At 36.1% G+C, this 15,850-nt stretch overlaps 1 protein-coding gene across 1 annotated transcript; it reads left to right on the top strand.

The window, feature by feature from the left end:
- The first annotated feature begins 7,397 nt into the window (after positions 1-7,397).
- Positions 7,398-15,850, top strand: LOC137641673 (techylectin-5B-like). The gene is made up of 6 exons (XM_068374451.1): positions 7,398-7,688; positions 8,903-9,101; positions 11,688-11,759; positions 13,426-13,595; positions 14,842-15,072; positions 15,376-15,850. Exons 1-6 carry the CDS (start codon positions 7,442-7,444, stop codon positions 15,564-15,566), a joined length of 1,110 nt encoding a protein of 369 aa, XP_068230552.1. The 5' UTR covers positions 7,398-7,441; the 3' UTR covers positions 15,567-15,850.

Consider the following 15,850-nt stretch of genomic DNA (forward strand, 5'->3'; position numbering starts at 1 on the left):
TCATGAAATTACTAATAAATGAATAAACAATTACTTCTGCATTTTTAGATAAAACTCTGTATATGGACATGAAGGATCAAATTTTCACTAATGTAATTTTCTGAATTATGTAAAAAAAAATTTCAAACCAGCAAGAGGGTACTGATATCATGAATTTACTAATAAATGAATAAACAATTACTTCTGTATATTTAGATTCAATCTGTATATGGACATGAAGGATCAAATTTTCACTAATGTAATTTTTGAATTATGTAAACTATTTTTGGAATCTTCAAGCTGGTAATGATATCATGAAATTACTAATAAGTAATTAAATAATTACTACTGTAATTTTAGATACAATCTGCACATGGGCTTTAGTGTTCGAATTTTTATCCATGTAATTCTTTGAATTATGTAAAACAATTTTGAAACCACCAAGAGGGTAATGATATCATGAAATTACTAGTAAATTAATAAATAATTACTTCTGTAGTTTTAGTATAATCTGCATATGGGCTTGAAGGATAAAATTTTCACCCATGAAATTCTTAAAATCATATAAGACCTATCTGGATTGAATATCTTTTTAATCAAAATTAAAGTAATAACTTGATGTTGTACAAATAAAGCCAGACATTTCTGAGAAACCTTAAGGAAATTATAATTTAGTTACAATTTCACTTTGGAACTAATTTTTCTGTGAAGTATGGATGACTTCCTAGATATTCTCACCAAAATGGTTTGTGTAGGTTAAGGAGTATAAGGACGAAGCAGAGATATGGAAAAGGAGTTATGATAACAAACTACAAGTTTTCTTAGATATCAGAGATTAGCAATGGTTTTATGGTACAAAAATAACTAAAAGTTATCCTATTTATCCTCACCAAAATTGGTTTGCTTAAGTAAGCAAGTATAAGGATGGAACAGAGATAAGCAAAGTATTAAAGATATAAAAACCAGAATCATTCTTATTCATCAGAGATTAGCAAAGGATTTAAGATAAAAAAAAAACTTTTTCTATGTATCAGAAATTAGAAAAGCCTTTAAGATAAAAAACCAAATGTTTTCCCTTTAATCCTCGAAATGGTTTGCGTAAGTTAACGAGCATTAGCACGGAACAGAGATTAAAAAAGGAATTATGATAACAAACCAAATGTTTTCCTAGTTATCCTCATAAACATTGGTTTGCGTAAGTATATAAGTAAAAGGACGGAACCTATATAAGCAATGGATTTAAGATAAAAAACCAAATGTTTTCCCTTTAATCCTCGAAATGGTTTGCGTAAGTTAACGAGTATTAGGACGGAACAGAGATTAAAAAAGGAATCAAGATAACAAACCAAATGTTTTCCTAGTTATCCTCATAAACATTGCTTTGCGTAAGTATACAAGTATAAGGATGGAACAGAAGTAAGCAAAGGATTTAAGATAAAAACCAAATGTTTTCCTATTTATCCTAACCAAAAATGGTTTGCGTAAGTAGATAAGTAAAAGGACGGAACAGATATAAGCATAAGATTTAAGATAAAGAAAAAAAAATAGGTTTTCTTATTCATCCTCACAAATATTGGTTTGCTTAAGTTAATAAGTATAAGGACGGAACAAAAATAAGCAAAGGATTTAAGATAAAAAAAAACAAAAATGTGTTCCTATTTATCCTCACAAACAATGGTTTGCTTAAGTTTGGAAGTATGATGACGGAACAGGTATTAGCAAAGGATTTAGGATAAAATACCCAAATGTTTTCCTATTTATCTTCACAAACATTAGTTTGCTTAATAAGAACGGAACAGAAATAAGCAAATGATTTAAAAGAACAAACCACATTTTTTCCTATTTATCTCCACAAACATTGGTTTGCTTAATAAGAACGGAACAGAAATAAGCAAAGGATTTAAAAGAACAAACCAAAAGTTTTCCTATTTATCCTCACAAACATTGGTTTGCTTACTAAGAACGGAACAGAAATAAGCAAAGGATTTAAAAGAACAAACCAAAAGTTTTCCTATTTATCCTCACAAACATTGGTTTGCTTACTAAGAACGGAACAGAAATAAGCAAAGGATTTAAAAGAACAAACCAAAAGTTTTCCTATTTATCCTCACAAACATTGGTTTGCTTACTAAGAACGGAACAGAAATAAGCAAAGGATTTAAAAGAACAAACCAAAAGTTTTCCTATTTATCCTCACAAACATTGGTTTGCTTACTAAGAACGGAACAGAAATAAGCAAAGGATTTAAAAGAACAAACCAAAAGTTTTCCTATTTATCCTCACAAACATTGGTTTGCTTAATAAGAACAGAACAGAAATAAGCAAAGGATTTAAAAGAACAAACCAAAAGTTTTCCTATTTATCCTCCCAAACATTGGTTTGCTTACTAAGAACGGAACAGAAATAAGCAAAGGATTTAAAAGAACAAACCAAAAGTTTTCCTATTTATCCTCACAAACATTGGTTTGCTTACTAAGAACGGAACAGAAATAAGCAAAGGATTTAAAAGAACAAACCAAATGTTTTCCTATTTATCCTCACAAACATTGGTTGGCTTAATAAGAACGGAACAGAAATAAGCAAAGGATTTAAAAGAACAAACCAAATGTTTTCCTATTTATCCTCACAAACATTGGTTTGCTTAATAAGAACAGAACAGAAATAAGCAAAGGATTTAAAAGAACAAACCAAAAGTTTTCCTATTTATCCTCACAAACATTGGTTTGCTTACTAAGAACGGAACAGAAATAAGCAAAGGATTTAAAAGAACAAACCAAAAGTTTTCCTATTTATCCTCACAAACATTGGTTTGCTTAATAAGGACGGAACAGAAATAAGCAAAGGATTTAAAAGAACAAACCAAAAGTTTTCCTATTTATCCTCACAAACATTGGTTTGCTTTAGTTAATAAGTATAAGCATGGAACAGAAATAAGCAAAGGATTTCAGAAAGAACAAACCAAATGTTTTTCTATTTATCCTCACAAACATTGGTTTGCTTAATAAGAACGGAACAGAAATAAGCAAAGGATTTAAAAGAACAAACCAAATGTTTTCCTATTTATCCTCACAAACATTGGTTTGCTTAATAAGAACAGAACAGAAATAAGCAAAGGATTTAAAAGAACAAACCAAATGTTTTCCTATTTATCCTCACAAACATTGATTTGCTTAATAAGAACGGAACAGAAATAAGCAAAGAATTTAAGATAAAAAGCCAAATGTTTTCCTATTTATCCTCATAAACATTGGTTTGCTTAATAAGAACGGAACAGAAATAAGCAAAGGATTTAAAAGAACAAACCAAAAGTTTTCCTATTTACCCTCACAAACATTGGTTTGCTTAAGTTAATAAGTATAAGGCCGGAACAGAAATAAGCAAAGGATTTAAAAGAACCAACCAAAAGTTTTCCTATTTATCCTCACAAACATTGGTTTGCTTAATGAGAACGGAGCAGAAATAAGCAAAGGATTTAAAAGAACAAACCAAAAGTTTTCCTATTTATCCTCGCAAACATTGGTTTGCTTAAGTTAATAAGTATAAGGACGGAACAGAAATAAGCAAAGGATTTAAAAGAACAAACCAAATGTTTTCCTATTTATCCTCGAAATGGTTTGCGTAAGTTAACGAGTATTAGGACGGAACAGAGATTAAAAAAGGAATTATGATAACAAACAAAATGTTTTCCTAGTTATCCTCACAAACATTGTTTTGCTTAAGTTAGCAAGTGTAAGGACGGAACAGAAATAAGCAAAGGATTTAAAAGAACAAACCAAATGTTTTCCTATTTATCCTCAAAAACATTGGTTTGCTTAAGTTAATAAGAATGATGACGGAACAGAAATAAGCAAAGGATTTCAGAAAGAAAATGAATACACAAAACCAAAGCAGGACTGAAGCCTGAAATACAGTCTAAACATCAGAGACCTTTCGACACACGAAAGAAACAGTAACATGACAAACCAAGACGCCTCAGTTTGTCCTTGACTTTGCTCCCATCCCTCCCCAAAATGACAAATAAATGCAGAGGAACTTCAGGGAATATGAAGACAGTGCTACCAGCCTATACTGGAAAATCCGGACGTTGTTACGCCAGGATATGATATCGCCTTCCATAGTCTGGTCGCGGTGGGAAAAGAAGCCGTACAGTTCAGTGGCCCAGCAGCTATGAAGCGAATGCATATTAAAGGTAGAAGAGTTCTCTTGCTTGAGGGTACACTCGGGCACGCTGTTCTGTCTTGTTTCTCTTCCTCTTGTTTTGTTAGTTTTTATAGTTTATATAGGAAATATCTATTTTAATGTTACTCTTCTTTCCTTGTTTCCTTTCTTCACTGGGCTATTTCCCTGTGGGAGCCCCTGGGCTTATAGCATGCTGCTTATCCAACTAGGGTTGTAGCTTAGCAAGTGATAATAATAATAATAATAATAATAATAATAATAATAATAATAATAATAATAATAATAATAATAATAATATTCCTTTTTTAATTACCTCCTTCGGTGAATATAAATCATTTATAAATACATCATATTGAAGCATGTCGTTTCCGCTTAATCAAGTTTATAAGCAGCTCTTCTATGACACTCCAAAATCAAACCATTGTTCTCAAGTCTTGGGTAGTGCCATAGCCTTTGTATCATGGTCTTCCACTGTCTTTGGTTGGAGTTCTTTGGCTTGAGGGTACACTCGGCCATACTATTCTATCTAATCTATCTTCCTCTAGTTTTGTTAAAGTTCTTATAGTTTATATGGGAATTATTTATTTTAATATTACTGTTCTTAAAATATTTTATATTTCCTTATTTCGTTTCCTTACTGGGCTATTTTACCCGCTGGGGCACCTGGGTTTATAGCATGTTGCTTTTCTAACTAGGGTTGTAGCTTAGCAAGTAATGATGATAATAATAATAATGATAATAATAATAATAATAATAATAATAATAATAATTTGTATCGTTCTTTTACACTAACCAGTAAAAACAGATAGAATACCTAATGATTTGAGTTTTATAGTTTTAATATGTATATCACACATTTATGCATATAATGAACCTTAGACATGTGACTTGCTTTGAAGAAATTACAGATTCTGAATTCGAGTAATAGATAGAGAGGTTTACTTCATGGGGAAGAGTGCCTTAGGAGAGAGAGAGAGAGAGAGAGAGAGAGAGAGAGAGAGAGACCTATTTAGTTTAGAGACAGCATACATATATGGCGAGAGAGAGAGAGAGAGAGAGAGAGAGAGAGAGAGAGAGAGAGACGCGGGACCTATCAAGTTTAGAGACAGCATTTATATATGGCGAGAGAGAGAGAGAGAGAGAGAGAGAGAGAGAGAGAGAGAGACATACAATTTAATTGAGAGAGAGTGAGAGAGCATAAGAGATAGTATACATATAGCTAGAGAGAGAGAGAGAGAGAGAGAGAGAGAGAGGCAGAGAGAGAGAGAGAGAGAGAGAGAGGGGGGAGACATTTAGTTTAGACTATACATATATAGCTAGAGAGAGAGAGAGAGAGAGAGAGAGAGAGAGAGAGAAGAAATATTTAGTTTAAAGGAAACATACATATATAGCTAGAGAGAGAGAGAGAGAGAGAGAGAGAGAGAGAGAGAGAGAGAGCGAGAGAGAGAGAGGGTGAACAGTATAAGACAGCATACGTATTTAGTCGACAGAGAGACAGAGACAAAGACAGCAGAAAGACAGACATACAGACAGACAGAAAGAAGATTCATTTGCAGTATCATTACTAGGTCAAAAGTATATATATATATATATATATATATATATACCTGTTTGCACCATTTTACTTTAATAACAAAATAATAAGAATGTAATGCCTGCAAGTTAATGTATTCCTTTTTTGAGTAACTCTATTTCTACTTAAGTAAAAATTGGCAATTAACATCAAAGGATTTCCCAGGGTTGAATTGGCTAGAGAATCTGTTAATGTTTATTGCATTAACTCAGCTGATGATGGCCACGATATCTTGTGCTTATTTTGAGTCTTGTTTTTTTTTTTTTTTTGTAAACTCTCCTCAGTTTGAGGATGTGGTTAATAATAGTTTCTACTGTCTTGTCGTTTTATTTTATTTGATATATTAAGACTAGGTAATCTTACTCCCATAATTGAATAACTTATTATTATTATTATTATTATTATTATTATTAGTAGTAGTAGTAGTAGTAGTAGTAGTAGTAGTAGTAGTAGTAGTAGTAGTATCCTCATTATTATTATTATTATTATTATTATTATTATTATCATTATCATTATTATTACTATTATGATTATTATTATTGCAAGATAAACTAAAACCCTAGTTGGAAAAACAGAATGCTATAAACCCAAGGGCTCCAACAGGGAAAAATAGCCCAGTGAGGAAAGGAAATAAGGAAATAAATAAACTACGGGAGAAGTAATGAACAATAAGAATCAAATATTATAAAGGGATCACTGGTAAGTCATTTTGTTAGCTGCTTATTGATTTAATAAACTTTTTAAAACTCATGAAAAACTTACATTTGAAAATCAGTAGAGGAAAATGACAAACTATACAGTGCAATAGTTTTCATTTAAAAGAAAAATATATAAGAACAGAAAAGAGAATAATTAATTAAGCAAACGAAGAGATTAAGTACAACAAGAAGATGAGGCTGTTGGAACATCTGTCAATCAAGTCTTAAGAGGAGATAACACATTAATAAACACTGGGATTTCTCTCAGGGCCTCAAAATATAACTGACGTCTTTAGGTCCAATTTGTTTTCTTCCTAAACAAACCCGTGATACCAACTTTCCATCGGTTTTCCCACAGCAGAGGATCCATCTGACGTCACACCTCTTTTTAAGAAGGAGGCCGCGATAAAAGAGGCTACTGTAAACACACCTCTTTTTAAGAAGGAGGCCGCGATAAAAGAGGCTACTGTGAAGCATGGATTCTGTGATGAGGCTAAAGAAATATACAAGAAAGAGAGGTAATTTAAATCAGTGAGGATGGAACAAAGACTGCCCTTCTATGCTGCCGGTATAGAGGCGATATATAAAGTGAAGCGATGCGAAAAGTAGTGCAGTTCATTTGCAGTGAAGATAAGAGTAGTTCCTCTTCTCAATAATCACAACTAGAACTTGTGTGTTTGTCGAACTAAAACATCAGTGTTACACGAACTAAAACATCGGTGTTTCGTGAACTTAAACATCGGTGTTTCGCAAACTAGAACTTCGGTGTTTTGCGAATTAAAACATCGGTGTTACACGAACTAAAACTTTGGTGTTTCTCAAACTAAAACATCGGTATTTCGCAAACTAAAACATCGGTGTTTCGCAAACTAAAACATCGGTGTTTCGCGAAATAAAACGTCGGTGTTACACGAACTAAAACGTCGGTGTTTCGTGAACTAAAACATCTGTATTTTGCGAATTAAAACATCGGTGTTTCGCGAACTAGAACTTCGGTTATTCGCGACTAGCTATGGTAGTCATGAGGGGCGTTTCCTCTCTTTTAATGGCGGTGCTCATCTTCGTAGTCACGAGGCCTGCTGCTTCTGCTGTTGATGTAGTAGATCCTAAAGCAACCACAAGCGAAGAATGTTCCACGAATCGTATAGAACTGGATATTGGCGACCTCATGTCGAACATTAACGTCACCCTCAAAGGCTTGGAGAGTTTACTTGGGCCTCTCTCCGAAGAGGAAGGGGTATATGTCGCCTCGCTTGATGGTAAGAAACTTGAGTGAACACCATAACTTCACTTCTTAAGTGTTTCAATTGGAAGGAAGTCTTGTAATATAATTTCTGGGAATTATATTGCCACGGAGTATAAGCCATCTAACATTTGAGAACAGAATAATGGAGAAAATTCTTCATTATGACATTTTACTATTAGCCTTTCACTGTCACTGGTGACTTAATCAAAATTTGGAAAAAGAGGAAATATCTTTTAAAATCAGCATCCTTTAAAATCACCCAAACCCTTGCAAGATGGTATTAATTGGATACATCTTAATGAGAGTTTTCTAATAAATATCAACAAGCCAGGATTTGTGTGGTCTTGAAAGCATTGAAGTATTGGATCCGCTGCCCAGAATCATTTAGCCTATTATGAAAACTTTCCTTCTTGTAACGTCACAGTATACCCTTTGGATCCACTATCCAGAATCATTTAGCCAACTATGAAGACCTTCCTTTTTGTAACGTCACAGTGTTAACATATAGGATATGCTGCCCAGAATCATTTAGGCTATCATGAAGACCTTCCTTTTTGTAACGACACAGTATACGCATAGGATCCACTATCCAGAATCATTTAGCCAATTATGAAGACCTTCCTTTTTGTAACGTCAGAGTATACCCATAGGATCCACTATCCAGAATCATTTAGCCCATTATGAAGACCTTCCTTTTTGTAACGTCACAGTATACCCTTAGGATTCACTATCCAGAATCATTTAGCCTATTATGAAGACCTTCCTTTTTGTAACGTCACAGTATACCCATAGGATCCACTATCCAGAATCATTTAGCCTATTATGAAGACCTTCCTGTTTGTAACGTCACAGTATACGCATAGGATCTACTATCCAGAATCATTTAGCCCATTATGAAGACCTTTCTTTTTGTAACGTCACAGTATACCCTTAGGATCCAATATCCAGAATCACTTAGCCCATTATGAAGACCTTCCTTCATGTAACGTCACCAAATACACAGGATCCGCTACCAAGAATCATCTATCCTACAGTATCATGAAGACCTTCCTTTCTGTAACATCACAGTACACACATAGGATCCGCTGTCCAGACTCATTTAGAGTAGTCTAGCAATCCATTCTTTTTATCTTACGCTTTAAACTTTCAGAGACATTCATTAACGCAACTTCAGTAAATCGCATAGAACAAATTATTCTGATTAACAACGCACCTTTCACGCCCCAGGAACGTCCGCCCAGAACCACCTGGTCGGTGTTCTAGTGAGGAAAATGGAGGCTGAAAACAACCAGTTGAAAGAAAGGATCAAGGAACTGGAAGTAGAGAAGTCGAGGTTTAGCGACCGGGTCATCGAGTGGAATAAGGAGTATGTCACTACTGACGATCAGAAACAGAAGACTGAGATTCCGTGTTATTCCCTCAAGTGGTGAGATAGCAGCCATTGGTAATAAATAATGATTCCTAATCTTTTCTTCTGTTATTTCCACCAGCACCTAGTTCAGCCATACAGATTTCGTCCATCCCTAACTTTTCTTCTGTCATTTCCACCTGCACCCAGTTCAGCCATGCAGATTTCGTCCTTCCTTAACTTTTCTTCTGTTATTTCCACCTGCACTCAGTTCAATCATGCAGATTTCGTCCTTCCCTAACTTTTCTTCTGTTATTTCCACCTGCACCTAGTTCAGCCATGCAGATTTCGTCCTTCCCTAACTTTTCTTCTGTCATTTCCACCTGTACCTAGTTCAGCCATGCAGATTTAGTCCTTCCCTAACTTTTTTTCTGTCATTTCCACTTGCACCCAGTTCAGCCATGCAGATTTCGTCCTTCCTTAACTTTTCTTCTGTTATTTCCACCTGCACTCAGTTCAATCATGCAGATTTCGTCCTTCCCTAACTTTTCTTCTGTCATTTCCACCTGCACCCAGTTCAGCCATGCAGATTTCGTCCTTCCCTAACTTTTCTTCTTCTGTTATTTCCACCTACACCCAGTTCAGCCATGTAGATTTCATCCTTACCTAACTTTTCTTCTGTTATTTCCACCTGCACCTAGTTCAGCCATGCAGATTTCGTCCTTCCCTAACTTTTCTTCTTATGTTATTTCCACCTGCACCCAATTCAGCTATGCAGATTTCGTCCTTCCCTAACTTTTCTTCTTATGTTATTTCCACCTGCACCCAATTCAGCTATGCAGATTTCGTCCTTCCCTAACTTTTCTTCTGTTATTTCCACCTGCACCCAGTTCAGCCATGCAGATTTCGTCCTTCCTTAACTTTTCTTCTGTTATTTCCACCTGCACTCAGTTCAATCATGCAGATTTCGTCCTTCCTTAACTTTTCTTCTGTTATTTCCACCTGCACTCAGTTCAATCATGCAGATTTCGTCCTTCCCTAACTTTTCTTCTGTCATTTCCACCTGCACCCAGTTCAGCCATGCAGATTTCGTCCTTCCCTAACTTTTCTTCTTCTGTTATTTCTACCTACACCCAGTTCAGCCATGCAGATTTCATCCTTACCTAACTTTTCTTCTGTTATTTTCACCTGCACCTAGTTCAGCCATGCAGATTTCGTCCTTCCCTAACTTTTCTTCTTATGTTATTTCCACCTGCACCCAATTCAGCTATGCAGATTTCGTCCTTCCCTAACTTTTCTTCTTATGTTATTTCCACCTGCACCCAATTCAGCTATGCAGATTTCGTCCTTCCCTAACTTTTCTTCTGTTATTTCCACCTGCACCCAGTTCAATCATGCAGATTTCGTCCTTCCCAAACTTTTCTTCTTCTGTTATTTACACCTGCACCCAGTTCAGCCATGCAGATTTCGTCCTTCCCTAACTTTTCTTCTTATGTTATTTCCACCTGCACCCAATTCAGCTATGCAGATTTCGTCCTTCCCTAACTTTTCTTCTGTTATTTCCACCTGCACCCAGTTCAATCATGCAGATTTCGTCCTTCCCTAACTTTTCTTCTTCTGTTATTTCCACCTGCACCCAGTTCAGCCATGCAGATTTCGTCCTTCCCTAACTTTTCTTCTGTTATTTTCAACTGCACTCAGTTCAATCATGCAGATTTCATCCTTCCCTAACTTTTCTTCTTGTTATATCCACCTGCACCCAGTTCAGCCATGCAGATTTCGTCCTTCCCTAACTTTTCTTCTTCTGTTATTTCCACCTGCACCCAGTTTAGCCATGCAGATTTCGTCCTTCCCTAACTTTTCTTCTGTTATTTCCACCTGCACCCAGTTCAGCCATGCAGATTTCGTCCTTCCCTAACTTTTCTTCTTCTGTTATTTCCACCTGCACCCAGTTTAGCCATGCAGATTTCGTCCTTCCCTAACTTTTCTTCTGTTATTTCCACCTGCACCCAGTTCAGCCATGCAGATTTCGTCCTTCCCTAACTTTTCTTCTTCAGTTATTTCCACCTGCACCCAGTTCAGCCATGCAGATTTCGTCCTTCCCTAACTTTTCTTCTGTTATTTCCACCTGTACCCAGTTCAGCCATCCAGATTTCCCCCATTCTTTCCATCTTCATTGGTATGAGGGACAGTGTAGTCAAAACACTGTGACTATTTACTATCTACAGCAATTTCTCTCTCTCTCTCTCTCTCTCTCTCTCTCTCTCTCTCTCTCTCTCTCTCTCTCTCTCTCTCTCTCTCTCTCTCTCAGGTATGAGAAAGTCCATCTGAGATTTTTTCTTGCTGGTAGGCAGTGTAATTATTTCCTTCATGGTAGCTTCAAATTTACTCTATCCCAGGGGGAAATTTCCCCCAGTTTGGGAAATGCTGGTATAAACGTTCTGTAGTTAAATCTTTAATTTATGTAGATATTGGGAATGCATGATTTGGAAATGTATTTTCTCATGAACAATAATTTGTTGTTATAATTATAGAGCTATTCGTATAAATATTGAAGGCCAGATTCGTGTCCAATTGCATGTTAGGCATTGCTTATTTCTTTACAAAAAGTAAATCCATTTTCCTTATCCCCTGTTATTTTCTTTAACTTTGAGTTCTTTCCAGGCCTCGAGACTGCCAAGATCTGTTTCACCAAGGCAAGAATGTCAGTGGCATCTACACGATCTATCCAAATAAGTGAGTGGTTATTCTAATAAGTTGCCATTGCGAAGGTATGCAACCTAACCTAACCTTACCTAGCCTATATGTTTTGATAGGTGTGTATGTATATCTTGTGTTCGTAATTCGCATAACTCAAAAACTATTTGACTGAATCTCATGAAATTTGGTGGGATGATTGGCCATGACCCAAGGACAATTTGATTAGATATTAAAAGTGATTGGATCAAAGGTCAAGGTCAAGCTAATGTAAAGGTAAAAAACGTGTTTTTGCTATATTGTGGTCAATTTTTATCCGATTTGCATGAAATTAGTGCCACAATATGCATACTTCAACTGCCTATCTTGAAATATATTACATGATATAGGCCAAGGTATGTGGTCTATCAAGTGCCCATTCTAGTTATTTTCTGTTTTAGCTATTAATGATATATATCTAATATTTTTTTTATCTTCTATTATGAAAATACAATTACATTTTCTTAACATACATTTTTTTTTCCTTTTATAAAGAAATATTTCCTTAACAAATTATATTTTACATTTTTGTATATACATTATAACATCTAATATATGATAAAATTAAATTTTTATTTTATTATTTTTCTAGATATATATTTAATTAGGCCAGGAAGTAGGGTTGGGGTTGTCATTCAGCCCTGAGGTGCCAGGGGTGGGGGTGGGGGGGGAGTGATCTAACAATTGTGCTATTGAATTAAAGATAAAAGGAATGAATAGCAAGACAGGAGAAAGTGGAAATGGCAAATAATTAGAAGGCTAACAAGTGGCTTCAGCTATGGGCCGATGGAATAATGCAAGGACTTTTTATTAATGCCTACTGTGCACCTCAGGAGGTGCACTGACTGCACTACTTACCGTTGAGGAATTTTCTGATGAAGTGAGAAAGCGGTTCATGCATAGTATAGAAGTTAACACTGAACCCACATCCAATTTTGTAGAGGGAAAACACTTTCTGAAATGTAAGGACATTATTATTATTATTATTATTATTATTATTATTAACTAAGCTACAATGGTGAAAATAGCCCAGTGAGGAAAGATAGCATAATATGCCTGAGTGTACCCTCAGGCAAAGGAACTATAACCCAAGACAATGCAAGGCTATGGTACAGAGGCTATGGCACTACCCAAGACTACAGAACAATGGTTTGATTTTGGATTGTCCTTCTCCTAGAAAAGCTACTTACCATAGCTAAAAAGTCTTTTCTACCCTTACCAAGTGGAAAGTAGCCAATGAACAATTACAGAGCTGTAGTTAACCCCTTCAGTGAAGAAGAATTTTCACTTTATCTTGGTGTTGACAGAGGCTTGAGGAAAGAGGAGAGTACGCAAAGAATAAGGCAGACTATTAGGTGTATACGTAGGCAAAGGAAAAATAAGCCGTAACTAGAGAGGTATCCAATGTAATACTATCTGGCCAACTAAAGGATCCAATAACTATCCATGTGTAATATCTCAACGGATAGCTGGTGCCTTGACCAATCTACTACCTATTTCACCATATCTCTTAGACAGTGCTTAGATATAATGTGAAAACACTTTTAATACTCTTGACATATGTGAAACAGTTTCACCTAACTCCAATCAAATGTTTACCTGCAATTACTAATTTACTATTTCTGTATTTCTCAATGAAAAAACAGCTCTTTTTTTATATCCCCAGGTGTGGGTTCGTAGGCAAGGGCCTCCGTGTCTGGTGTGACATGGACGGGGAAGATGGCGGATGGACGACCATTTTGTTAAGGAGGAAACTTGACCAACAGGTGGATTTCAATCAAGGCTGGCGATATTACAGGCTTGGGTTTGGCGATCCAGAGACAGAATACTGGATAGGTAAGGACTTACCCAGATACTGATACGTTTATTCCTTGTGGAAATTCTGATCAAAATAAAAAGTCTCTGAACATAATCAAGAGATTAGAAAGTTAGGATGCATACGTACAACTGGACGCAAGAATTCCTGGTCACACCTTTACTGCGTGCCGAGTAACCAAACAGATAGTGTAAGGAGAGATGGTAGAGGTGTGGGTGGGGCTAAACACAGGAACTCACCAGGCAGTAAGGGAGTGACAGGGTGCATTCCTCAGAGCAAGGTATGCCATATATTTTTGTGTTCATCTATGCATTGTTGAATTGATGTGCAGTATGCTTCAGAATAAAATTCGAAGTGAAGGTTGGATAGGCTTTTAATTTTTCATGGTTCTTAAAGGAACATCTAGTTAATTAATAATCTTTCCCTAAAACAGTCAAAGATAATCGTATTGGTGTATATAAATGAAAAATATTTTCAAGAATTGAGAAAATAGGTTGAAATTGGCTAAGAATTACTTTTCTAGATAGAAAAGAAAGAATCTGGAAGACGGAGATCTTAATCGTCACTGTTTCAATCTAGAACATAGATAACAGAAGTAAATTCTAGTTTAAGTTACTGTTTTAACCTGCAAAGTTATAATAATCAATCCTATCCCTATGAAAAGTATGACTTACAGAAAACTGAATTAATACTTTCTAGAATTATCAATTCCATACTTATGTATATACATAAATATGTGTGTCATATATCTTATTATCCTCATCAGGCGTAACAAGTCCACTGCAGGACAAAGGACTCAGGCATGTCCTTCCACCCACGTCTATTTATGATCTTTCTATGACAGTTTATACCGGCAAATTTTCTCAGTTCATCAATCCATTGTTTCCTCTTCCTTCCCTTGCTTCTTTTGCAATCTCTAGATGCCCATTCTGTTATTCTTAATGTCCATCTATTGTTATTCTCATTATATGCCCTGCCTATGTCCATTTCTTTTTCTTACTTGTCAGAATATCCTCTACTTAAGTTTGCTCTGATATCCATGTTGCTCTTTTCTATGTCTCTCAGTGATATCACATCATAGCTTTTTGGTTTTTGATTAGCCTATGTTCTAAGGCTTTAACATTTGCGTACGGAACCTTACGCCACTATGACAAATGGCCTCTTCAAAAGGTCAAATATTCAGAAACTAACTCGCGCATGAATTGATGCAAGATGATATCCATCACTGAAGGCTTAATTTTTTTACGGTCATATCCCTCATTGCAGGCAACGATTTCCTCCACAAGATGACCAGTGAGAGGATCCAGAAGCTGCGTATCGACATGACGGACTGGAACGAAAAGAAAGTTTACGCTGAGTACAGCTCCTTCATGGTGGACAATGCGGATGGGGAATATCGCCTTCACGTCGGTGGGCACTCGGGCACTGCCGGCGACTCCCTGACATACCACAACACGATGCTCTTCTCGACGCCTGACAGGGATAATGATAAGCATGGTAGGATCGCTTGATCTGCGTTACGTTGAAGATTTTAATTATTTGTGTCTAGAGGAGCTTCAAAGCCTTTTTAGGCAAAATTATTACCCCTTATTCATATGTGATACAATGCAATTTCTATCTATTTCAACCTCTACAGAATTAAAAACCGTAGATGATCTTTTTTTTCTATTCAGGAACAAAAATCATTTCCTAAAAGTGTCTGAGTAATCTTTTCCATTACAACATTCAATTAATATGAGAATAAAACACATTTCAACCTTTGTAGAAATAAAGACTTACTTGACTTCTATAAATTCACAGCCAGCGTCAACTGTGCAGCGGACCGGAAAAGTGGCTTTTGGTTTAACGCCTGCGAACACACCGGTCCCACCAATCCAATCTTGCCCTCAGCAGTGACCGAAAAGGGCCTCCATTGGCACCACTGGTATAACAACCGACAAACGCTGAAGGCAATGACTTTCAAGATCAAACCAATTACCTGTCTCGTGTGATAAACCTATAAGGACAGTGAGACAAGCATCACCAAGATCAACTGACAACGGCCGACGACGTGAGATTAGCTTATCTCACGAGATCTTTCTTTGACGCCTACCACAAGACGTAAGGGCCCAATTGACAGACGCCGATACGCTCCCGATGAACGAACTCCTGTCGAAGGCTCAGAAGCTCCACGAGGCCTCCAAAGCTTTGCCATTAACGGACTTATTACGGTCGTGCTACCTTCTCTATACTGGTCTTGTGTGATGAACCCAATTACATGTCTTAAGTGATAAAA

The sequence above is a fragment of the Palaemon carinicauda genome, chromosome 5, assembly GCF_036898095.1.
Source record: "Palaemon carinicauda isolate YSFRI2023 chromosome 5, ASM3689809v2, whole genome shotgun sequence".
Taxonomy (NCBI): Eukaryota; Metazoa; Arthropoda; class Malacostraca; order Decapoda; family Palaemonidae; genus Palaemon; species Palaemon carinicauda.